The following is a 26,428-nucleotide window of genomic DNA, read 5'->3' as shown; positions in this document are numbered from 1 at the left end:
TTTGTTTTTTCATTTATTTGATGTTGATTGTGAGATTCACAAACCCACACACACATTTCAGTCTTGCATCTAGAGATTTAACAAGCATAAAAATTGTGTCAAGGATGCAACTATATTCAAAAACATTTTTAACACGAGATATTTGAGTAGCCACTGTCTTGCATCAAAGAAAAAAAAAAATATATATTTTGTTTATTTTTCTGATACTTTTCAGTTTCTTATTTTGCAATGAAACATTTTTTAATGAACTGTCAGTGCTTTTCTTTTGTTGTAACATGAAAAAAACAAAAAAACAACAAGGACTTTATTGAAAGAACCTACGTTTACCATTTTCTTTTGTGAACATTAAACTAGCTGACATTAAATGCACCGTCTGCTCTGCTTTTAAGAAACACAGCGGCTCAAAAAGTATTCAGACACTGTTGCATTAGATAAACAAATATCAAAGCATGTCATTTATCTTCAGAAAGATGCACAAACACATTTTACAAGCAAAAACATTCGACAAAAAGAGTTTGGTGTTTGATATTTAGTCCTCTAATGCAATGTTGCATGTGCCTAAAGTGTCCAAATACATTTTAGGGCCGTTTTAAGTGTGAATGCACGCATGAAATGCCAGTATTTAGAAGTTCTGAATGATTGACTCATTTCTTATTGTATAGATGTGTTAAAGGATTTGTCTTGTTCTAGGAGAGCAACCAAGCCTTCCCTCATCCTGAGCTAAAACATCTCCTCATCCTGATCATCTTTGTCATGATGTTTAATTTTGGTTTTCAAAATGCTCTCCTCATGCATTTCACCTGCAGGGAACTTAATGGGACGGTCCTAAAGTGCAAAGCGCAGGTCTTTCCGGCGCGCCAGTCTTCTCCTCTGTGGATCAGCGTGGAGCTCACAGGTCATTGGACTCGGGCGAGTATCCGACGCCCCATCCCCGCGGGGCTCTGTTGAAGTTGCGGCGTTTGGACATGGTGGCCAAGGTCATGCCAGGAAGATTTTCAGTCTCCAGAGCTTCAAACCCAATAACAGGAATCACCCTCTGACTGCGCACAGGACCTCCAAAGGGCACCGCGGCTCTAAAATACAAACCAAACGATGAAGAGTTGAGCTGAATCTGAAAGGCTACATCTGCATTAATCCGGATACATATGAAAACCGTGTTTTCGTTTCAAAACGCTCTCTGAAAGCTCACTGAGGTGATACCCGAGAAACCAGAAGTAATAGAAGTTCCCTGCTATTCTTCTGGCACAGTTATTTTATTAGCAAAATATGCCGCCACTCACTGATTCGTCCAGGTCACTCACAATTAGGGTTGCAAAGGGGCGGAAAATTTCCGGAAAGTTTCCGGTAAATTTCCATGGGAAGTTAAGCTGGGGAATTTTGGAAATATTCCATATTAGTGTGTGTGTGTGTGTGTGTGCACCGTGCTCTCTCGCGTCTTTAGCATCAGTAAAATGCGATCGGTTAATTTGAGCATCAAGTTGTAATCACGTATCGAATCAAATGAAGATTTTATCAGCTGGTTCAGTGGCCAATTGTTTGGATTTAGAAAATATAACGCGCGCTGCATATTTAGTCATTTTGGCTCAGATACAGGATAATACATTCGCTTTAACAAGCAGGCTGTTCATTACCACGGCAACCGCTTGCGCGTCCACTCTGAAAGTAACTGTACACATAAGAGACGGATAGATACATTATTTAAGGTTATTTATATTCGTTCGATTATTGATATATACTTCCCCCCCGAAAATCACGTTAATTTTGAAAACGTAATTCCTTTTGTGGATCCTCTTGGTCTTTCTTCCATGTTTCTTTGACAGATATCAGTGTCTCAGTGTCACGCACGCTGCACGTGAGTTAACCACGCCTACTTATTTACATGTCGCGGTATACACGGAATAAAAAATTCTGTTACGGTTGATTTTCTTCCGCGGTAACGATATATACCGTCATACCGCCCAGTTCTACTTATGTGGTAAATAAAGTTATGCTATCTTATTTAGCATCTAACTTATCAGCTTGCTATCTACTAGATGAATACATTTGTATGTGATATTTGCAATTTAAACATTTAATAAATATATTTCCCCATAATATCATCAAAACTTACTTCACTTTGTTTAGTCCACAGGCTCAAATGTGTGCCTTTAATAGTCTTGTGCTTTGGGCTTCTGTACATGTGATGGAGGCATGCACAGTGCCAGTAGGGGGTGTGGTCTTATGCACAGTGCCAGTAGGGGGTGTGGTCTTATGCACAGTGCCAGTAGGGGGTGTGGTCTTATGCACAGTGCCAGTAGGGGGTGTGGTCTCAATAGCCATGAAGTAAGCAGTGTGCTATGTGCATGTGATTGAGGAATGGCATGGATATTCAAGTGTATTTGAATGGCATCTGTTTGTTTTAGTCAAGATTATGCTAAAATATACTTTCCTCAACTATATTTAAGTTCCCTATGAAGAACCAACCTTCAACTTTGAAAATTCCCAGTTTATTCCCTTAAATTCCCATTAATTCCCATGGAAAGTTTCCATCTTTGAAAATTCCCAGAATTTTGCAACCCTACTCACAATTGCCATTCATTATATGGTCTTAAACGCAGTTGTCATCATGTTTTGCTGCAGGACAGCAATTGTTAGTACATTTTCTGTCATCTTTGCAGGAATGTAATGTGAAGATCTATCTTTAGCAACACTGAAAGTGAATAGCACATATAAGATTCATTAGGGCTCTATGTAGAACTCTAGGGTTCTTGACTCAATTTGAAAAAATGCAAAATGCAACCTAGGGTGTTTTTGTTCATCTACCCGAGGCAAACTTTCGTGTAAAAGCATAATTAGGATGGAAACGCCACTTTTAAGATTGACCGTATTTTCGTTTTCGGTCAAATTGCCTTATGAATGGGAGTGTTTGGGGCACGACTATGATAGCATCAAAATCGCTATTTTTAAAACACTAAGAAGGCTCGACACAACATGAAACTGTGCTGGAAGTCTCACCAGAGGCTCTACACATGAACTCCAGCATTGAGAACATTGTTTGTGTACACAGAGTTTACTAAAAAGAAAGATTTTGAACAACTCACTGTGTTTCCGTCCGCTGACATTTTGACAGTCAAAAATAGTCGATCTCCGAATGCAACGTAACATGGAGGAGAGTAAAGATGGAAAGCTCCTAAAGCTTTGCTCCATAGAAATTCACGGATAATTAGTTGTTTTGTCGTTAGTGAAAATCAATATTGATCTTGTATTTGAAAAAGGATGCTCATATTATAAGAAACAATACTAAAATTCAGAGTCAGTTCATTTGTATTCGGAGATCAACTATTTTTGACTGACAAAATGCCGGCGGACGGAAATATTTTTGTCTAATATTTTTGCAAAAACAGTTTAATGCCCGGTAAAATCACACGGCCACTGGCTGGTGAGGCAAAAAGTTAGTTTTAGGCCCTGGTTCTCTATAAGTTGAATTGTCTTGAGTGCATAATACTTTCAGGTTTAACAAGTTATTTAAATTTTTGTCTAGTGATAAAGTATGTTTACGAGCTGCTTATTCATACAATTTAATTAAAGTGATTCCTTGAAAATAAATCCATAAAATTATCCCATGATGGCTAAAAGGTTCTGTATATGATGTGCCTGACAGAACCCTTTAAGGAACCTTTTCTTCTAAGCATACATCGATATAAACATAGCTATGAGTACAATATGCCATCGTTTTAAAATACCCTTTGTTTTCACAATCCACACTAAAATGTGGGAAAAAAACTGTTTTTCTTCAGGATTTCTTCAGAAACCTGTTTTTGCAGGACAAAAATGCCGTCTCAGTGTGGAAAGAAGACCAAAACATTGAGAAAAAGCATTTTCAAATGTATCCAGATTAGTTTAGACATATAATATGACATATTTCATAAGTATTCAATGAGATTGAATGGTTTTATCCATCAGGTCTTGATGGTATGAAGTGGGCATTCAATACAAGAGCTTATCTTGAATACAACTGCTTTAAATTTCGAGAAACTGCATGTAATTTTGTCCAGTTTCATCACATAATGCACCCAGACCTGCCATCTCAAGATATCCCTGCCTCTGGATAGGACTCAACCTGGTGACGCAATTCTAGTTTGTATCTGAGATTCTCCCGTGTGCCAGCGGTTCCTTAAATAGTTCCTCAGTCATTCGCTCCTCTGTGGATCTCGTTTCAAATGGGAAGACGCAGTGGAAACACTGAAGCTCTCTTAAGTGCACTTCATAATTTGATAGGGTGGATTAGTCTTGTTGGCTCTGTTTAAGTAATCATCACGCATGAAGCTAATGTGCCAAAACCTCTCAGTGACCCTCAAGGCCGCTTCGTGTATCATGTTTTGCCTTCGTTTTATGATCCTGTGGAGAATGGACTTAATCCCTCCCAAATAAAGAAGTTGTTATAGGGGAATCCCAATCCTACTCGGATGTCCCAACCCTACATGGGCCGCAGTATTGCGTGTCACGTTCTTGTGATTGAGGCAACTCTTTCTTTTTTGTTTCCGCCATCCAATAGGTTTTCGGTCAGATTTGCACTCTCACAACTCCCAGTTCCTTCAGTGAGTTGAAGTAACGTGCAAATTAAAGTCGATTGGTAGGTCACGAGCTCATGTGGGTGACAGAAGTTTGAATGTGCCCTGCATTATTATTTTCTTTTTTCATTATTTTTACACTTACATTTATTTACTTAGCAGGCACTTTTATCCAAAGCACTTACAAATGCCTTGCATATCTTTTTACTTAACTTTACCCCATCATTATCTGCGATTTTGTACAGTATCTTGTGATTGAGACAGCCCTTAAAGGGGTGGTGTAATGCCCTTTTCACAAGATGTAAAATAAGTCTCTGATGTCCCCCGAGTGTGTGTGTGAAGTTTTAGCTCAAAATACCCCACAGATATTTTTATATCGCATGTTCAAATTGTCACTTTTTGAGGGTGAGCAAAAACACACCGTTTTTGTGTCTGTCCCTTTAAATGTAAATGAGCTGCTGCTCCCGGCACAGGGGGCGGAGCTTCAAGAGCTCATGTCCTTTTACCTCACACACACATGCACTGAAAATTTCAAAAACTTTTAGCCTTTTATGTTCAAACTGAAGTCAGACAATGATGGAGAGACTCAAGAAGAAGTGACAACATGTAGAAGCAACAGGACATTTCTGAATGGTTAGTTGATGAATTTATGTAGCTTATGTGTAGTTATCTTCTAGTCATTGATTAGCATATTCTGTCTTGATAATCTATAAATCGTGTTCGGGGGCGGGGTTTATGTAAATTCTAGGGTTGGTGATGTCACTAACCTGGGAGGAATGTGGTGTAGTCTCTACCAGCCGTTTGTTGTAGTCCTTAAAAAGTGATTTCTTTAAAAGCAAATATCTCCCTTTGCTTTGAACTTTGAGCGTCGTAACTTAGCAGATGTTGTTTATGATCAAACAGAAACATTACACACTAACTAAAGTTAGAAAAGTTCAATCATAATCAACCACCCCTTTAAAATGGCCGACTCCCTGATAGGTGCCCTGACTACTGAACGAGGGAGCTGATTGAGACATACCCTTAGTATGTCATAATTATATGGAGACTGTTACAGGGCTTGAATTTCGGCGTCGTTTTGCACGTAATTTTACTCATTCCCGCAGATTTTGTGCTCAAACACCCAAAGTGCAGCATATAAAGACGCCTCTCAGTACTAAATTGAGTCTTTTTCATTGTTTATTACGCTTAAACAGTCACACACACACAAAACAAAGTCAAAATGCCGTTCATGTAACACAGTTATGTTTTAAGTGAACGTAAACGGTTGAGAAAGAAAACGCATGTGTAACAGTATAATGGATCGATCAGGTCTTAAAGTGACAACAGCCTAATAAACCTGCAGCCAAATTATGAGATAGTTAAAAAAAATATCTATATGGCAGTTTTTCCCCATGATATAGATGTCAAAATTATGGCCAGTGTAAAGCCGCCTTTCCACTGCACACGACAAACGACAGCCGTCGGACCGGAAGTCATTCATTTCCAATGGAGGGTCGTACGGGAGCTGAGGGGAGTTCCGATCATAATATCGGATCCGATTTGAGCTTCGGATGCATTGAAATATCTGAACTTCTGCGACTAGACCGTATGGAATCGTATGACCGTATCAAAACAATGATCGCGAAGCTAGAATGACCAATATTTTAATACTTTAACGTAAACACTATTCCTGCAAAATGGCGGTTATTAATAATTATTGCTTTAAAAATTATTATTTTTTGCATTATTAAATCAATATTTATATTGATTAGCTCTATAAAATCGACTTTTTTATTTTAGATGTATTGATTTGTTTTGTGTGGATATATTCATGCATGCATGCATTACATTCATTAAAATCATCCATTTTACCATTGTGAATTGCCGAGGGTAACACTGTGTCCTAACTACACACGACGCGACGCCGCGACACGCGATAAAAGGTTATTTTCCATGTTGATCAGAGTGTGTGTCCTAACCAGGCGCGACAGCAACACGGGACGGTTCTATTGTAGAAACGGTTTCTATTTTTCTGCGACGTCGCGCTGGAACAACAAACACAAAGTGTGGCGATGATAACCTCAGATGATAAGTTTCTTACAAACGTTATTAACGTGGCTATAATTCTGGATGCTTGAACATGTTTAAATATATAATATTATATTTACTGATAAGTATGCAGTGTCATAACTACATCTCTGACGTTTATAACAAACCAAACCGTTTGAAAATCGGTAGAAAATTTAGCAAGTTATGGTTATTTAAAAGTACATGCACCATTAACACAATGTTACGAATGAGCGAGCTCCCTGTGGTAAGATGGCCGCCGTGTGCGGACGTCAACCTCCATTGGCCAGCAGCGCGGACGAGACATCTAGCCTTTATTATATGATATCTATGGTTAGGACACGGTGTAACGGTTGCTTCACGACCAATTTCAAAGTTCCGTGCGACTGACACTAGGGGGCGAAATGCGACAATCGGATGCGAATTTCGTGTGAAGTGGAAAGGGGACTTAAATGCTGAGTGGCTAGTAACTTTGGAAAACCAATAGCCACAGAGGCTGGTTTATTATGAATAATTATGATTTAGCCTACCAAAGCATTTTTTTTCGTATGCGGAGAAAATGGTTGGGACTAGTTTAGGACAACGGCTGTGTCCGAAATCGCATACTTCCCTACTATAAAGTAGGCGAAAAACAGTATGTGACAAAATAAGTATGTCTGAATTCACAGAAGTGTGCATATGATGGATTTATGAATGGCAGTGAAGCGACGCAACTGACACTGGTAGATCACAATGTAGTACGTCCAGAATACGTTTTTAGCGGTCGTGAAGTAATTACTTATTCAAAACAAGTACCTATGCGATTTAGCACACTTGTTTTGTACCGTCTTACCTGTTAAAGCACCTGTAGTTCGCTGGCGGGAGTTTCTGCGGTGGTTGAGCAAGTATCTCAGTGTTGAGCGAGGAGAGAAGCTCTTCGCTTTCTCCCAGGGCTTCTTGCCACGGTGAACAATAAGACTTCGGGATCACCGTGGCGTTGAATTTCTCCCGAGGGATCTCTCTTAGCGGTCCGGAGTAGCCTAAAAGGATAGGATTGTGCTTTGGTGATTCACAGGGCCAATAATAGAGGGAGCTTTACTGTCCTGAAGCACATTCTAGCATGCTACAGTGTTTAGCTCATAGGGTTCGCGCAGGACTAGCACGCAAACGCATTAGCGGATGTTATTCGGACTGGTCTCTGCAGGGGAAACTGCAGATAAGGAGACGGAAACAGGAGATGGATGTTTATTAAGGGATCCACAGACGGAGAAGAACATTAGACAGAGTTAATTATGAGCGGCAGAGACGAGCTATTGATATCAGCTCATCAGATACGTGAAGACTGATGTCAAAGACGTCAGAAATATATACACGCATATTCCTCTTGCGCACTGCAAAAATCATTTTCTTAACGACTAGCTCTGTTTGATTTCCAGTTAAAAGTGAAGCAAGATAAATGTACTTGAGAAGCACCACTACATAATAGATTAGTTCCAATTATGCTTTTAAAAAATTATTTTTATGTTTTTTTATTTATTATATGGATGTTTGTTAATATATATTGTTAATATATTATATATATTTTAATAGATTCATAGATTGTGTGGTATTTTAGTATTTATATTATTCTAGTATTTATAATATTATAGTAATTAAGATTTTTAATGAGCTTTTCAGTTTTATTTTGTCTAGTAATATTATGTACTTTTGTCATTTTTAAAGAAAGGAAAACTCTATATAGCTTCATTTCAAATTTTAAATCCAACTTTAATCTTATTTATTTCTGTTTTACTTAAAGGATTAGTTCACCCCAAAATGAAAATTTCCTAATAATTTACTCACCCCAATGCCATCCAAGATATCCATGTCTTTCTTTCCTCAGTGAGGGAGAAATTATGTTTTTTGAGGAAAACATTTCTGGATTTTTCTTCTAACAATGGACTTCATTGGTTACCATCGTTTTTAAGTCCAAATCAATGCAGTTTCAAAAGTCTTTGAAGTGTTTAAACGGCTGTACGCGATCACAGCTGAAGAAGAGGTTGTTATCTAGCGAAACGATAGGTCATTTAATATATATATATATATATATATATATATATAATTTATAGACTTTTTACCTTCAATAGTTGGGATTGAGCTGATCAACAAACGGACAGGGAACTACGTCATCACGTTGAAAGGTCGCGCCAGCGCCGGCAGAAGAACCGCCCCACTGTTTACAATGCGACTGTACGTAGGAGGATAGTTCAAATAGTATTGTTTGCTATATATAGTGATAGTATTCAGTGAATATGAATATGAATAGTATATGAATAACATTCTGATGAATATGAATAGTAGTTCAAATAGTATTGCCGGCGCCGGCGTGACCTTTCAACGTGATGACGTAGTTCCCTGTCCGTTTGTTGATCAGCTCAATCCCAACTATTGAAGGTAAAAAGTCTATAAATTATATATATTTTTTTTAAATGACCTATTGTTCCGCTAGATAACAACCTCTTCTTCAGCTGTGATCACGTACAGCCCGTTTAAACACTTCAAAGACTTTTGAAACTGCATTGATTTGGACTTAAAAACGATGGTAACCAATGAAGTCCATTGTTAGAAGAAAAATCCAGAAATGTTTTCCTCAAAAAACATAATTTCTCTCCCACTGAGGAAAGAAAGACATGGATATCTTGGATGGCATTGGGGTGAGTAAATTATTAGGAAATTTTCATTTTGGGGTGAACTAATCCTTTAACCTTTATTTAAATCACATACAATTATTTAGTTCTCAAGTACATTTATCTTGTTTTGAGGATTTTTTATATTTTACTGTAGAGCCTAAAATATTATTAAAAAGTTTGTCTAAGTTTTCATGTGTACTGACTTTGAATCAAGTTTATTAACAACTTCTTAATCATAGTAAGACAATTTTACATCTATATGAATGTATGATTCACATTATCTTGCTGCCAAGGTATTTGGGTGGTTGCTAAGGTGTTGCTAAGCAGCTGATAAGTGTTTAGTGTGGTTTTTGTTTCATTGCTGGGATATCCTGAATGAATAGTTAAATGAAGTATCACAGGATATTTTTGGATTCAGGTTTGCTCAAGCATGAGCTTGAACAACAGTCGTGTTTAGTGTGTGTTATGTGATATAATGTGATTCATCCCAACTCATTAAATGTGTTTATGTCACAGTCAGTAATATCGGTCAGAAGAGCAGTGGTATTGAGTACCTGGTGCGAGGACGTTTGGGCTTCCTTTCTTGGCCACCGTGTTCTTCAGGCTCGTGACGAGACTGTGTTTTCCTGCCACTGGATACAGCAGGTTTTCTTTCCCTCCCTGCATGTCTGTCATCATGTGGTTCTGGTTGTGGATTTGATTCTGATCCATGTCGTTCTGTTGGAAGAGTTTCAGGATGGAGACGTTCGTTCAGTGTCTTTTGAATGCATGAATGTGGGACCTTTGACCTTATGGACTGGGAAAACGTGTTCCTTAAAGGCCCCTAACTAAGGCTATTTTATCGTGAAACGTCTCAACACGAATGATGCCGAGCAGGAGAATGTGAGACGGGTAAAGCCAGATTTATTAACTCAAAGGAATTCCAGGCGACATTCTGGGGATTCAAAGTAGCCATGAAATCTAAATGTACGTTTTTTGTCTTTTAGTGTGAATATGTTAGCCTTACGGTTATCTATAAGCTAGTGTGCTCCAAAACAAAAGTCACATTTAGAAGATATAAGCGTTCAAAACTTAGTCTCTCACTTCTGCCAATATGGATCAATGATTTTGATGACATCACTCTGCACTTCAGCTTCTCATCAGATTTTCTATCCAATCAAAATGCTCTCTAGAATCTGAAGCTCCGCCCCCTGCACTATAAATAGACGCTGAAGCTGCATCTGAAACTGGTCAATATTAAGGCATATCATTTTCATCAAATATGTTTCATTTTACTTGAGCTTTATTTAAATGACCATTAACTATCTTTAACAGTTTTAGTTAATGATAACAACACTGTTCTTAAGCAACAATTATCTTGTTTTTTGATATTCTAATGAAAATGTTGCCTTGGCAAATACATTTATAACCATATTTTATTTCAGGAAAAATTTACCTGTCTTATAATGCAATTTTTTTAATGGTTTTAGTTAGGGGTGTGCGATATGACGATTTTTGATCGTGGACGATTAAAATGTCTCCACGATCTGCTTTTGAAGAAATATCGTAGAACCGTGCATTATATCTGTTCTGGCGCCTGTCCCAACATACTGAACAACGCGACGTATATTCACATAAAATGTTAACGCAGCGGAACGGGACTGCAGTTCACAAAAGTTCACAATTTGCATGTGCTTTAATGCCTTGTCGGTTAAACATTTAATTCGCGTGCTGATGCGCTGTTCTAACGTGAGCGTTTCTCAGCGCGTACATGTGAAGCTCACATGCACTAAAAGCCTGTCTACCAGCGCCTTGATACTGGACTAAGTTATCTTTCGAGTCTTATTGTGCTTATACTGTTAAATACACACAAGGTTTACATAAACAAAGTCGGTTATGTCTAAAGTGAAAGCAAACTTGAGAAAATTGAGAGAAAATCTGCTTGTATGGCAAGCCGTTTTAACATTTAATCATTTAAACCGACTAGTCTCTATTTTCATGCTACTAGTACTTATTTTTTAGATACTAGTATCTATTCCATTAAGTACTAGTACTTATTCATTAGCTACTAGTGCTTATTCTTTAGGTACTAGTGCCTATTCTTTCGATACTAGTGCTTATTCTTTAGGTACTAGTACTTATTCAATAGATACTAGTACTTATTCATTAGATACTAGTTCTTATTCATTAGATACTAGTACTTATTCATTAGTTACTAGTACTTATTATTAGATACTAGTACTTATTCATTAGATACTAGTACTTATTCATTAGCTACTAGTGCTTATTCTTTAGGTACTAGTACTTATTCAATAGATACTAGTACTTATTCATTAGATACTAGTACTTATTCATTAGATACTAGTACTTATTCATTAGATACTAGTTCTTATTCATTAGATACTAGTACTTATTCATTAGATACTAGTACTTATTCATTAGATACTAGTTCTTATTTATTAGATACTAGTACTTATTCATTAGATACTAGTACTTATTCATTAGATACTAGTACTTATTCTTTAGATACTAGTACTTATTCAATAGATACTAGTACTTATTCAATAGATACTAGTACTTATTCATTAGATACTAGTTCTTATTTATTAGATACTAGTACTTATTCATTAGATACTAGTACTTATTCAATAGATACTAGTACTTATTCATTAGATACTAGTACTTATTCATTAGATACTAGTACTTATTCATTAGATACTAGTTCTTATTTATTAGATACTAGTACTTATTCATTAGTTACTAGTACTTATTATTAGATACTAGTACTTATTCATTAGATACTAGTTCTTATTTATTAGATACTAGTACTTATTCATTAGATACTAGTACTTATTCATTAGATACTAGTTCTTATTTATTAGATACTAGTACTTATTCATTAGTTACTAGTACTTATTATTAGATACTAGTACTTATTTATTAGATACTAGTACTTATTCATTAGATACTAGTACTTATTCATTAGATACTAGTTCTTATTTATTAGATACTAGTACTTATTCATTAGTTACTAGTACTTATTATTAGATACTAGTACTTATTCATTAGATACTAGTACCTATTAAATAGATACTAGTACTTATTCATTAGATACTAGTACTTATTCCAATAGTGACTAGTAACTATTCTTTTGTTACTAGTAACAAATCATTTTTTTTGCCATTGACTTCTATGGGGATCTGTCATTCAGATATCAACTATTCAGTTCTGACTAGTATGTATTCCAATTGTGACTAGCACATATATATTAGATACTAGTAGTTATTTATTAGGTACTAGTACTTATTTTTTAGATACTAGTAACTATTACTAGATACTAGTATGTATTCAATAAACACTAGTACTAAGTCATTAGATACTAGTACCTCTTAAATAGATACTAGTACCGATTAAATAGATACTAGTACTTATTCAATAGATACTAGTACTTATTCATTAGATACTAGTACTTATTCATTAGATACTAGTACTTATTCAGTAGATACTAGTACTTATTCATTAGATACTAGTACTTATTCAATAGATACTAGTACTTATTCAATAGATACTAGTACTTATTCATTAGATACTAGTACTTATTCATTAGATACTAGTACTTATTCATTAGATACTAGTACTTATTCAATAGATATTAGTACTTATTCAATAGATACTAGTACTTATTCATTAGATACTAGTACTTATTCATTAGATACTAGTACTTATTCAATAGATACTAGTACTTATTCATTAGATACTAGTACTTATTCATTAGATACTAGTACTTATTCATTAGATACTAGTACTTATTCAGTAGATACTAGTACTTATTCAATAGATACTAGTACTTATTCATTAGATACTAGTACTTATTCATTAGATACTAGTACCTATTAATTAGATACTAGTACTTATAAATTAGCTACTAGTACTTATTCAATAGATACTAGTACTTATTCAATAGATACTAGTACTTATTCATTAGATACTAGTACTTATTCATTAGATACTAGTACTTATTCAGTAGATACTAGTACTTATTCAATAGATACTAGTACTTATTCATTAGATACTAGTACTTATTCATTAGATACTAGTACTTATTCATTAGATACTAGTACTTATTCATTAGATACTAGTACTTATTCAGTAGATACTAGTACTTATTCATTAGATACTAGTACCTATTAATTAGATACTAGTACTTATAAATTAGCTACTAGTACTTATTCAATAGATACTAGTACCTATTTATTAGATACTAGTACTTATAAATTAGCTACTAGTAATTATTCAATAGATACTAGTACCTATTTATTAGATACTAGTATTTATTCCGAATGTTACTAGTAAGATTTTTTATTTTACTAGTCACAACTGCTTTTTTACTCGTCTTATGTTATGACTAGTCAGAAATGCCACTGGATAGTACAATTAAAAATCTTACTAGTAAAATAAAAAATCTTACTAGTAACATTTGGAATAAATACTAGTATCTAATAAATAGTTACTAGTATCTATTGAATAAGTACTAGTAGCTAATTTATAAGTACTAGTATCTAATTAATAGGTACTAGTATCTAATGAATAAGTACTATGGCAAGCCGTTTTAACATTTAATCATTTAAACCGACTAGTCTCTATTTTCATGCTACTAGTACTTATTTTTTAGATACTAGTATCTATTCCATTAAGTACTAGTACTTATTCATTAGCTACTAGTGTTTATTCTTTAGGTACTAGTGCCTATTCTTTAGATACTAGTGCTTATTCTTTAGGTACTAGTACTTATTCAATAGATACTAGTACTTATTCATTAGATACTAGTACTTATTCATTAGATACTAGTACCTATTAAATAGATACTAGTACTTATTCATTAGATACTAGTACTTATTCATTAGATACTAGTTCTTATTTATTAGATACTAGTACTTATTAATTAGTTACTAGTACTTATTATTAGATACTAGTACTTATTCATTAGATACTAGTACCTATTAAATAGATACTAGTACTTATTCATTAGATACTAGTACTTATTCCAATAGTGACTAGTAACTATTCTTTTGTTACTAGTAACACATTTTTTTTTTGCCATTGACTTCTATGGGGATCTGTCATTCAGATATCAACTATTCAGTTCTGACTAGTATGTATTCCAATTGTGACTAGTACATATATATTAGATACTAGTAATTATTTATTAGGTACTAGTACTTATTTTTTAGATACTAGTACCTATTACTAGATACTAGTATGTATTCAATAAATACTAGTACTAAGTCATTAGATACTAGTACCTCTTAAATAGATACTAGTACCTATTAAATAGATACTAGTACTTATTCATTAGATACTAGTACTTATTCAATAGATACTAGTACTTATTCATTAGATACTAGTACTTATTCATTAGATACTAGTACCTATTAATTAGATACTAGTACTTATAAATTAGCTACTAGTACTTATTGAATAGATACTAGTAACTATTTATTAGATACTAGTATTTATTCCAAATGTTACTAGTAAGATTTTGGATTTTACTAGTAAGATTTTTAATTGAACTATCCAGTGGCCGTTCTGACTAGTCATAACATAAGACGAGTAAAAAAGCAGTTGTGACTAGTAAAATAAAAAATCTTACTAGTAACATTCGGAATAAATACTAGTATCTAATAAATAGGTACTAGTATCTATTGAATAAGTACTAGTAGCTAATTTTTAAGTACTAGTATCTAATTAATAGGTACTAGTATCTAATGAATAAGTACTAGTATCTAATGAATAAGTACTAGTATCTATTGAATAAGTACTAGTATCTAATGAATAAGTACTAGTATCTATTTAATAGGTACTAGTATCTATTTAATAGGTACTAGTATCTAATGACTTAGTACTAGTGTTTATTGAATACATACTAGTATCTAGTAATAGTTACTAGTATCTAAAAAATAAGTACTAGTACCTAATAAATAACTACTAGTATCTAATATATATGTACTAGTCACAATTGGAATACATACTAGTCAGAACTGAATAGTTGATATCTGAATGACAGATCCCCATAGAAGTCAATGGCAAAAATTTGTATTTGTTACTAGTAACAAAAGAATAGTTACTAGTCACTATTGGAATAAGTACTAGTATCTAATGAATAATTACTAGTATCTATTTAATAGGTACTAGTATCTAATGAATAAGTACTAGTATCTAATAATAAGTACTAGTAACTAATGAATAAGTACTAGTATCTAATAAATAAGAACTAGTATCTAATGAATAAGTACTAGTATCTAATGAATAAGTACTAGTATATTTAATAGGTACTAGTATCTAATGAATAAGTACTAGTATCTAATGAATAAGTACTAGTATCTAATGAATAAGTACTAGTACCTAAAGAATAAGCACTGGTATCTAAAGAATAGGCACTAGTACCTAAAGAATAAGCACTAGTAGCTAATGAATAAGTACTAGTATCTATTGAAAAAGTACTAGTACCTAAAGAATAAGCACTACTATCTAAAGAATAGGCACTAGTACCTAAAGAATAAGCACTAGTAGCTAATGAATAAGTACTAGTACTTAATGGAATAGATACTAGTATCTAAAAAATAAGTACTAGTAGCATGAAAATAGAGACTAGTCGGTTTAAATGATTAAATGTTAATACGGCTTGCCATATAAGTACTAGTATCTAATGAATAAGTGCTAGTATCTATTGAATAAGTACTAGTATCTAATGAATAAGTACTAGTATCTATTTAATAGGTACTAGTATCTATTTAAGAGGTACTAGTATCTAATGACTTAGTACTAGTATTTATTGAATACATACTAGTATCTAGTAATAGGCACTAGTATCTAAAAAATAAGTACTAGTACCCAATAAATAACTACTAGTATCTAATATATATGTACTAGTCACAATTGGAATACATACTAGTCAGAACTGAATAGTTGATATCTGAATGACAGATCCCCATAGAAGTCAATGGCAAAAAAAATTATTTGTTACTAGTAACAAAAGAATAGTTACTAGTCACTATTGGAATAAGTACTAGTATCTAATGAATAAGTACTAGTATCTATTTAATAGGTACTAGTATCTAATGAATAAGTACTAGTATCTAATAATAAGTACTAGTAACTAATGAATAAGTACTAGTATCTAATAAATAAGAACTAGTATCTAATAAATAAGTACTAGTATCTAATGAATAAGTACTAGTATCTATTTAATAGGTACTAGTATCTAATGAATAAGTACTAGTATCTAATGAATAAGTACTAGTATCTAATAATAAGTACTAGTAACTAATGAATAAGTACTAGTATCTAATAAATAAGAACTAGTATCTAATGAATAAGTACTAGTATCTAATGAATAAGTACTAGTATCTAATGAATAAGTACTAGTATCTAATGAATAAGTACTAGTATCTATTGAATAAGTACTAGTACCTAAAGAATAAGCACTAGTATCTAAAGAATAGGCACTAGTACCTAAAGAATAAGCACTAGTAGCTAATGAATAAGTACTAGTACTTAATGGAATAGATACTAGTATCTAAAAAATAAGTACTAGTAGCATGAAAATAGAGACTAGTCGGTTTAAATGATTAAATGTTAAAACGGCTTGCCATACTGCTTGTCAAATGCTTGTATATTAGACGCGTCGCGCGCAGCTCTTAAAGAGACAGTAGCAATAGTAAGCACGCTGCCGCTTGTCCTTAAAGGGATAGTTCACCCAAAAATAAAAATTATCTCATCATTTACGCACTCTAATGTTGTTCCAAACCTGTTTTAATTTCCTTCTAATAGTTTCTATTATTTTTCTAATATTAATATTTTGAAGAATGTGGCTATCAAAACAGTATAGCTGGTCCCCATTGACTTCCATAGGAGAAAAATATACTATGGTAGTCACTGGGGTATATCAACTGTTTGGTTACCCACATTCTTCCAAATAACTTTTATTTTCAACAGAAGAAAGAAACTTATTCGAGTTTAAAACAACTTGAGAGAGTGAATTATGATAATTTGAATTTATGATAATTTGAATAAAACAACAAAATGCAAAGAGAAAATCACTCACTGCTCTTGACTGATAACTTTAATAGTAGCTTTAATAAGTATCAATGTATAATTTATACAGTGAAGTTTGTTTTGTTTTATTTTCATATTTGTTCATTTAATTACTTTCTTCAATGCTACTGTTAAATACACCTACTGTAGCTGAAAACGTAAAGCACTGTTTAGCCTATTTAATTTGTATATTAAGTTGTGTACGTGTAATGTGTATCTTTGATCTTAATATTTAATAACAAAGAAAATAATGACAAATATATTTATCTTCGCCCCTGTCTGCCATTTTTTTATTTTTTTACCTAAGGCTTTGTTTTTAAAATATGGACATTAGATTGGCTGTAATGCTAAGTCACAAAATAGTAACATTATAAACCAACATAAAAAGAATCGTGATAAAATCGTTAATCGTGATTTTCCTGAAAAAAATCGTGATATGATATTTTTGCCATATCGCCCACCCCTAGTTTTAGTCCAAGTTGACGATGATAACCCCAGTATAATAAACTGTGGTGCATAACTCTTTATCCTAAAGCATAAAGCAGGTGTGCTGTTACTTCATTAGGGCCGTGTGTGTTTACACTGGTATTAGATGCGTTTTGGTCGATCATCTGATCACAAGTAGACGAGGCAGGAACGTTCCTGCTTTTTCAGATCTTTCGATCTAATGGACAAAATAAGCTCACACAATTTACATGAGCAGAGATGTTTCTGCTCTGACAGCCTCAACACCAGCCGAACGCTGTGAGTGTGTGTTAGAAATCAGGAATGATGAGAGAACATCGTGCTTGGTACATTTTTGTCTTCAAACCAAACTTGGGTCTCAGTCGATAAAGTTTAAAGCCTGTCTGGCTAGAGCGTTTCCCATAATATTTAAAGGAACACTCCACCGTTTTTTCATATTAAACTATGTTATTCCCTTAACTAAGACGAGTTGATACATACCTCTCTCGTCTCAGTGCGTGCACTCAATCGCTCTGGCGCGCGGCGACACTTTGATAGCACTTAGCTTAGCCCAGTTCATTCATTAGGGACCAAACAGAGATGAAGTTAGAAGCGACCAAACACCTCCATGTTTTCCCTATTTAAATACAGTTACACGAGTATTTACACGACCAAGTATGGTGACACAAAATAAAACGTGGCGCTTTTCTAAGCGGGTAAAAAGGATAACTATATTGTATGGCGGAATAGCACTGGGAGCACTTCGACTCGGCGCAGTAAAAAGTCACGTTGGTTCTAATGACAGAAGTGAGAGGGAGAGGATTTTTCAGGATTGACTTTTTACTGCGCCGAGTAAAAATTCCCTATTTAAAAATGTCCCTATTTTTAAATAGTGAAAACGTGGAGGTGTTTGGTCGCTTCTAGCTTCATCTCTGTTTGGTCACTAATGAATGAACTGGGCTAAGTGCTATCAAAGTGTCGCCGCGCGCCAGAGCGATACGAGAGGTATGTATCAACTCGTCTTAGTTAAGGGAATAACATGGTTTAATATGAAAATTGTGTCGATGTTGCGATGTTGTGTCTGTTTGAACACATTGTGTTTTCACTCCCTCTGAAAGTCGTCGAAAGTGGACAAGAGCAAAACGTTTCATGGTGCGTTCAAGTCATCTCGAATAGATCGTATTTACGAGTTGAACGCACATGAACTCCACCACAATGTCGTAAATACCAGTGGGGAGCTCGGGATTTTCTCTAAGCCTCGATCTTTACGAGTTGTGGGCGTCACTGAGAAACATGGAGGAATACCACAATACTTACAGTGATATTGTCAGACTTTTCTATTTACAGCGCAGTGAGCTAATCGCCTGCACAGAATATGATGGCATTATAATATAACAATGCAACATGTAACAATAAAGTTGGCTTTATGGCTTCATAAATTAATGAAAAACATTAAAAAAACAAAGTACACCTGATGCACATATTTCTTTGTTCTTCATTTTCTAGTACAAGTGTTTAAGAACCTAGAATTTTTGTGTAATTAATTAAGAGAAAGTCCTCCGCCATCTTTACTCCGACGAAAGTGACTTGAACACACCAGCCGTCGTAAACACGACCTCGTACGTACGAACTTCCCAGGAGGACGTGAACGCACTATTAGACCCTGTTTACACTTGTGTTTAGTGTCGTCCACTTGTGATCCGATCGATCAAAACGCCTCTTGATGCTGTAAACAGGGCTTTAGTAATCAGACTTATGCCTCTTGTTGTGGTGTAGGCCTAACCCAAACTCTGAATATTTTCTCATATAAATTGCATGATTTCTTTGAAGTAGTGTCTCTTACATATATGCCGGTGTGAGTGTCTCCTGAGTTCTCCAGCGTGAATCTCTCCACTCTCCTCTGACGCTCCTGGAACATGATGGATCCTCTGTTGCTGTTCAGGTTCAACTCCTCCATCATCACATCCTTGGGAACGCTGATCTTCTTCCCAAGGTTCAGACCTACACACACACACACACACACGATCATATTGAGTTTCTTCAACTTCTTCTAGTGTTTTATATAGACCACCGTTCAAAAGTTCAGGGTCAGCAAGAGTTTTGAAAGAAATTAAAGATTTCCATTTCAAATAAATGCTGTTCTTTTGAACCTTTTCATCATAAAATCATGACAAAAAAAAGTTTCCACAGAGCAGCACAACTGTTTCATCACTGATAATAATCAGAAATGTTTCTTGAGCAGCAAATCATCATATTAGAATGATTTCTGAAGGATCATGTGACACTGAAGACTGGAGTAAATTCAGCATTGCATCACAGAAATATATTACGTTTTAAAATATATTCTTAAAGAAAACAGCTATTTTGATTTGCAATAATATTTCTAATTTTACTGCATATTTGATCAAATAAAAGCAGCTTTGAGCAGAAGAGACTTCTTTCAGAAAACTCTTACTGAGCTGAAATTATGATGAGTATATATATATATATATATATATATATATATATATATATATATATATATATATATATATATATATATATATATATATATATATATATATATATATATATATATATATATATATATATATATATATATATATATATATACAGTACAGGCCAAAAGTTTGGAGACATTACTATTTTTAATGTTTTTGAAAGAAGTTTCTTCTGCTCATCAAGCCTGCATTTATTTGATCAAAAATACAGGAAAAAAAATGTAATATTGTGATATATTATTACAATTTAAAATAATTGGTTTTCAATTTATTATACTTTAAATGATCATTTATTTCTGTGATGCAAAGCTGAATTTTCAGCATCATTACTCCAGTCTATCACATGATCCTTTAGAAATCATTCTAATATTCTGATTCATTATCAAAGTTGGAAACAGTTCTGCTGCTTAATATTTTTTCATAACCTGTGATACTTTTTTAGGATACTTTGATGAATACAAAGTAAAAAAAAAAAGAAGCAAATGTTTTAAAAATAGAATTTTTTTGTAACAACAATATACACGACTGGTCAGTCATTTGGGGTTGGTCTTTTTTTTTTCTTTCTTTTTTTGAAATAAATCACTTTATTTTATTTCATTCATTTTTTACTTTTATTCAGCAAGGATGTGTTAAATTGATAAAAAGTGATAGTAAAGAAGATTTATTTTATTAGAAAATATTTTTATTATATTTTGAATAAATGCAGTTCTTTTTAACCTTTTATTCATCAAATATATTAGACAGCAGAACTGTGTCCAACACTCATAATAAATCAGAATATTAGAATGATTTCTAAAGGATCATGTGATAGACTGGAGTAATGATGCTGAAAATTCAGCTTTGCATCACAGAAATAAATGATAATTTACAGTATAATAAATTGAAAACCAATTATTTTAAATTGTAATAATATATCACAATATTACTTATTTTTTCTGTATTTTTGATCAAATAAATGCAGGCTTGATGAGCAGAAGAAACCTCTTTCAAAAACATTAAAAATAGTAATGTTTCCAAACTTTTGGCCTGTACTGTATATGCATATATATATATATACAGTGAGGAAAATAAGTATTTGAACACCCTGCTATTTTGCAAGTTCTCCCACTTAGAAATCATGGAGGGGTCTGAAATTGTCATCGTAGGAGCATGTCCACTGTGAGAGACATAATCAAAAAAAAAAAAAAAAAAGAAATCACAATGTATGATTTTTTTAACTATTTATTTGTATGATACAGCTGCAAATAAGTATTTGAACACCTGAGAAAATCAATGTTAATATTTGGTACAGTAGCCTTTGTTTGCAATTACAGAGGTCAAAGGTTTCCTGTAGTTTTTCACCAGGTTTGCACACACTGCAGGAGGGATTTTGGCCCACTCCTCCACACAGATCTTCTCTAGATCAGTCAGGTTTCTGGGCTGTCGCTGAGAAACACGGAGTTTGATCTCCCTCCAAAGATTCTCTATTGGGTTTAGGTCTGGAGACTGGCTAGGCCACGCCAGAACCTTGATATGCTTCTTACAGAGCCACTCCTTGGTTATCCTGGCTGTGTGCTTCGGGTCATTGTCATGTTGGAAGACCCAGCCTCGACCCATCTTCAATGCTCTAACTGAGGGAAGGAGGTTGTTCCCCAAAATCTCGCAATACATGGCCCCGGTCATCCTCTCCTTAATACAGTGCAGTCGCCCTGTCCCATGTGCAGAAAAACACCCCCAAAGCATGATGCTACCACCCCCATGCTTCACAGTAGGGATGGTGTTCTTGGGATGGTACTCATCATTCTTCTTCCTCCAAACACGTTTAGTGGAATTATGACCAAAAAGTTCTATTTTGGTCTCATCTGACCACATGACTTTCTCCCATAACTCCTCTGGATCATCCAAATGGTCATTGGCAAACTTAAGACGGGCCTTGACATGTGCTGGTTTAAGCAGGGGAACCTTCCGTGCCATGCATGATTTCAAACCATGACGTCTTAGTGTATTACCAACAGTAACCTTGGAAACGGTGGTCCCAGCTCTTTTCAGGTCATTGACCAGCTCCTCCCGTGTAGTTCTGGGCTGATTTCTCACCTTTCTTAGCATCATTGAGACCCCACGAGGTGAGATCTTGCATGGAGCCCCAGTCCGAGGGAGATTGACAGTCATGTTTAGCTTCTTCCATTTTCTAATGATTGCTCCAACAGTGGACCTTTTTTCACCAAGCTGCTTGGCAATTTCCCAGTAGCCCTTTCCAGCCTTGTGGAGGTGTACAATTTTGTCTCTAGTGTCTTTGGACAGCTCTTTGGTCTTGGCCATGTTAGTAGTTGGATTCTTACTGATTGTATGGGGTGGACAGGTGTCTTTATGCAGCTAACGACCTCAAACAGGTGCATCTAATTTAGGATAATAAATGGAGTGGAGGTGGACATTTTAAAGGCAGACTAACAGGTCTTTGAGGGTCAGAATTCTAGCTGATAGACAGGTGTTCAAATACTTATTTGCAGCTGTATCATACAAATAAATAGTTAAAAAATCATATATTGTGATTTCTGGATTTTTTTTTTAGATTATGCCTCTCACAGTGGACATGCACCTACGATGACAATTTCAGACCCCTCCATGATTTCCAAGTGGAAGAACTTGCAAAATAGCAGGGTGTTCAAATACTTATTTTCCTCACTGTATATACACACACATATACTCTTGTTTTCTAATAATGCAGTGACATGCAGATATATGCCGTCCGAATACATTTTTATGTATTTTCTTTCCCCTGAGAGGTTCAAGAACATGTTTAGTGTCTGATGGCAGTCTGATCTCTTCTATTGTAACCGTCTCTGGGCTCTTATGTGGCGGCTGCTGTCGTGTTTGCTGTGTTATGAATGTTACTAACAGTGATGATTATTATTAGACTGACTCGATGTGGAGGCTTTGGAGAAATGGACTCGCCCTAAAGTGGCATTTTCAATCAGGGCATTCATGTCCCACTGGCGTATTCTTACAAAATTCCCTCTCCAGAGTCGGATTCAGCTGAGCTGGAGATGCCGTGATGCAAACGAACACACTGTTTCCACTGAAGCGTTGGGAACGTTTTCAGGAATGTTGGATGTGGAGATTCTCCTCTGTTTAAATCACTCGAGTGACTGAGGAGAATCTCTTTGATCTGTTCCTGCTCCTGTCAATCATCTCTGAGTCTCTACATGGCTGAAGTCCATCCAGAATGACCATTAGATATCTCTGATTATTAATTTTTTATTAGGATAAATAATGTCATTGGTGTTATATAAGTGTAGTCAAAGTGTAGGAATGTGTGTTTTTGTCTGTAGGGCTTCATCCGAGTGTGTGTGTGTGTGTGTGTGTGTGTGTGTGTGTGACGTACCTCCCTTTGCCTCTCTGCTCAGGATCATGGCCTGCTGCTGTCTCTGTTTGGTGAGACTATGATGTGCGTTCTGCATCTCGGTCTGCACACACATCAACATCACTGTGGATGATTTGCATCCCGCTTTTAATAATAATAATTATTATTATTATTATTATTATTTATATAATATATTTAATACAAATATTATTATTTATGTAAATATCAACAATAATATAACAACTATTATTTTTTATTATTATATAAATATTATATATTATATAAATATTAAATGTAATAATAATACTTGTTTTTGTTTAATTGATACAGTGTTCTTCTCTAGTTGTGTCCTAAAGCTTTGAAATTAATTCAAATTAAATTAATGTTGTAATTGTAACTTTCATTATATTTAAAAATATTTATTTTAATATTTAATTTCAATATAATATTGCATAAAAATGACTTATCTTTATTTTAATAAAATATTTTTAATGTAATTATATTCTAATAATGAAGTAATTATTAAAATAATACAATTATAGTATTGCATAAAATATGACTTATACATTGATACAATTTTATAGGGAAAAGCCTAAATAACAGTTGAATTTTGTGTTTTGAATTTATGTATTTGACATAAACGGATGACATACAGTGTGTTTTTATATAAAGTAAACTATGCCCCTCAAAATCAACTCCAGGGATTAAATATTGGCCCTTAATGAAATTTAATAAAAATCATTTTTTTCATTAGAGCAAATGTAATGAAAAAAGTTTTGGTTACACTTTATTTTAAGGTGTCAGTGTTACAGTGTAATTATACATTTAATTACTGAGTAATAATAATTAACTAATTGTACTTACTATAGGGTTAAGGTTAGGATTGGTGTTTGGTTAAGGGTTAATTGCATGTAATTATGCATAATTTATAGTTATTACTACAGTAACTACATGTAACGTGTAACAATCACACTGTAAAATAAAGTGTTTTTATTTTAATTCTAACTCTACTAAATGCTACAGCTAGTTAATCTGTTCTCATAGAAGAAACAGGAAGAATTTTGTCATGCTAAAAGTTCAGATTTTACAGATTTAAATGCACACAGCTGGCGTGCGGATTACACACACACACACACACACACACACACACACACACACACACACACACACACACACACACACACACACACACACACACACACACACACACACACACACACACACACACACACACACACACACACACACACACACACACACACACACACACACAAGGGATCTAAATCCCTTGTACTCTGGCTTACCTGAGTGTGTGCTGGAGAAGATGATGTTGTGTGTCTTGGCTGAGCTCTGTGAGTGTGTGTGAGTGTGTGTGAGGGTGAAGCTGCTTTCTATAGACTCACCGCCTGATGACGTCATCGCTGCTTATTTAGCCAAACGACAGGAGCTAAATGGGGCGAAGCATTTAGTCCCTGACGCGCACCTGCCAACCCCTCATAATAAAAACCTGATGCCGGTTTTGCTTGTGGAGCGGCCCAGGCCTGTCTGCATGTTGTGTGACCGTGTGTATTTGTGTTCGTTGTCATAGGAGACTGTCGCTCGATCCTAAATGTCCATTTCCAAGAACAGGGACTATAAAAAATAAAGCTGTAAGCAAACACAAAGAAGGCACCATCATGCCATCATGGCTGGGAGCATCAGACCATCTGCAACAATGAGAAATTAAAGACATATTAAGATGATTTCAGGCAAAAGGGGTGAAAAAACACAAAAACAATCATTAGTAATGTGATTTAATGGTTTATCACTTTTGACCAATAAGTGGCACTGTTACGAAATTGGTGTGGTGTGGTCAGAGTATGGTGAAAATTACACATACAAAGTTTGGTGTCAATCTGCCAAAGCATTGCAGAGATACAGCCTCGTCTATCGACACGAAATCCATAACTTTTTGTCAGACAAAATGGCGGACAGGAAGTTCGGCCGACTATGGCAAAATTGGTATCTATGTTCTCGGCATGACCCGAGGAAACTATAAAGACCAGTTTCATTACAATAGATTAATATAATCAAAAGTTATTAGCTTTTTTTATATTTTATTCTAACTTTTTACCACAAGGTGGCGCTGCTCCAAAAACATTTTGAGTTCCTTCAGGGCATGGTGCTGAAGACACATACTAAGTTTCCTAACTATACGGCAATACTTTAGTCAAATTTAGCATTTTACGACAAAATTCTAAATGGCAGACACCCAAAATGGCCGATGTGGGAAAATTGGGTATCGTTCGACTCGGCATTCTGCATCGAATTTTTGGCCAAACTGTTAAAAAGTTATAAGCAAAGAGAGCCATTTTTCATACCTCCTGACCACTAGGTGGCACTATGCTGAAACTGTGCAGCTAGCCTCAGGTCATGGTTGTCATAACACACACCAAGTTTGGTCTGAATACGCTAAAGCATTGTGGATATATAGCCTTATGTTCATTTTGGCGGGTACTTCATCGAATTCGTTCGCGTGTTATTCGAGAACGGCTTGATGAATCAACTTGAATTTCATAACTTTTTTATTCAGCAAGGACATAAGATGATCTGTTTCAATCTTTGTGAAAATCAAACAAAATATTAAAATGGCGAATCGAATCGTCTTGAGCCAAGGAAATAATTTTGTTTCTAGCCCTTATGGTTCCAAAGTTATTAGCATAAACACGAGTGCATCTTTGGAGAGTTGGTGGCGCTAGAGGGATTGAGTTAGAGACTCCAATTTTGCTATGATGACAGTTCAGACTGTCCTCTATTTTTGTACCAAATTTCGTAACTTTCCCA

At 34.7% G+C, this 26,428-nt stretch overlaps 1 protein-coding gene across 1 annotated transcript; it reads right to left on the bottom strand.

Annotated features, from left to right (window-relative positions):
- On the bottom strand, positions 1-24,984 carry myoz3a (myozenin 3a). Its single transcript, XM_082177152.1, has 6 exons — positions 24,910-24,984; positions 23,627-23,708; positions 19,608-19,765; positions 9,802-9,964; positions 7,432-7,618; positions 1-1,073 (listed from the first exon to the last, which is right to left on the bottom strand). The coding sequence occupies exons 2-6, from the start codon at positions 23,700-23,702 to the stop codon at positions 890-892; spliced, it is 768 nt and encodes a 255-aa protein (XP_082033278.1). The 5' UTR covers positions 23,703-23,708; positions 24,910-24,984; the 3' UTR covers positions 1-889.
- Between the last annotated feature and the right edge of the window lie 1,444 nt (positions 24,985-26,428).

This window comes from Leuciscus leuciscus (assembly GCF_965113295.1).
Source record: "Leuciscus leuciscus genome assembly, chromosome: 8".
Classification (NCBI taxonomy): Eukaryota; Metazoa; Chordata; class Actinopteri; order Cypriniformes; family Leuciscidae; genus Leuciscus; species Leuciscus leuciscus.
This window is presented reverse-complemented; position numbering and strand designations above follow the sequence as displayed.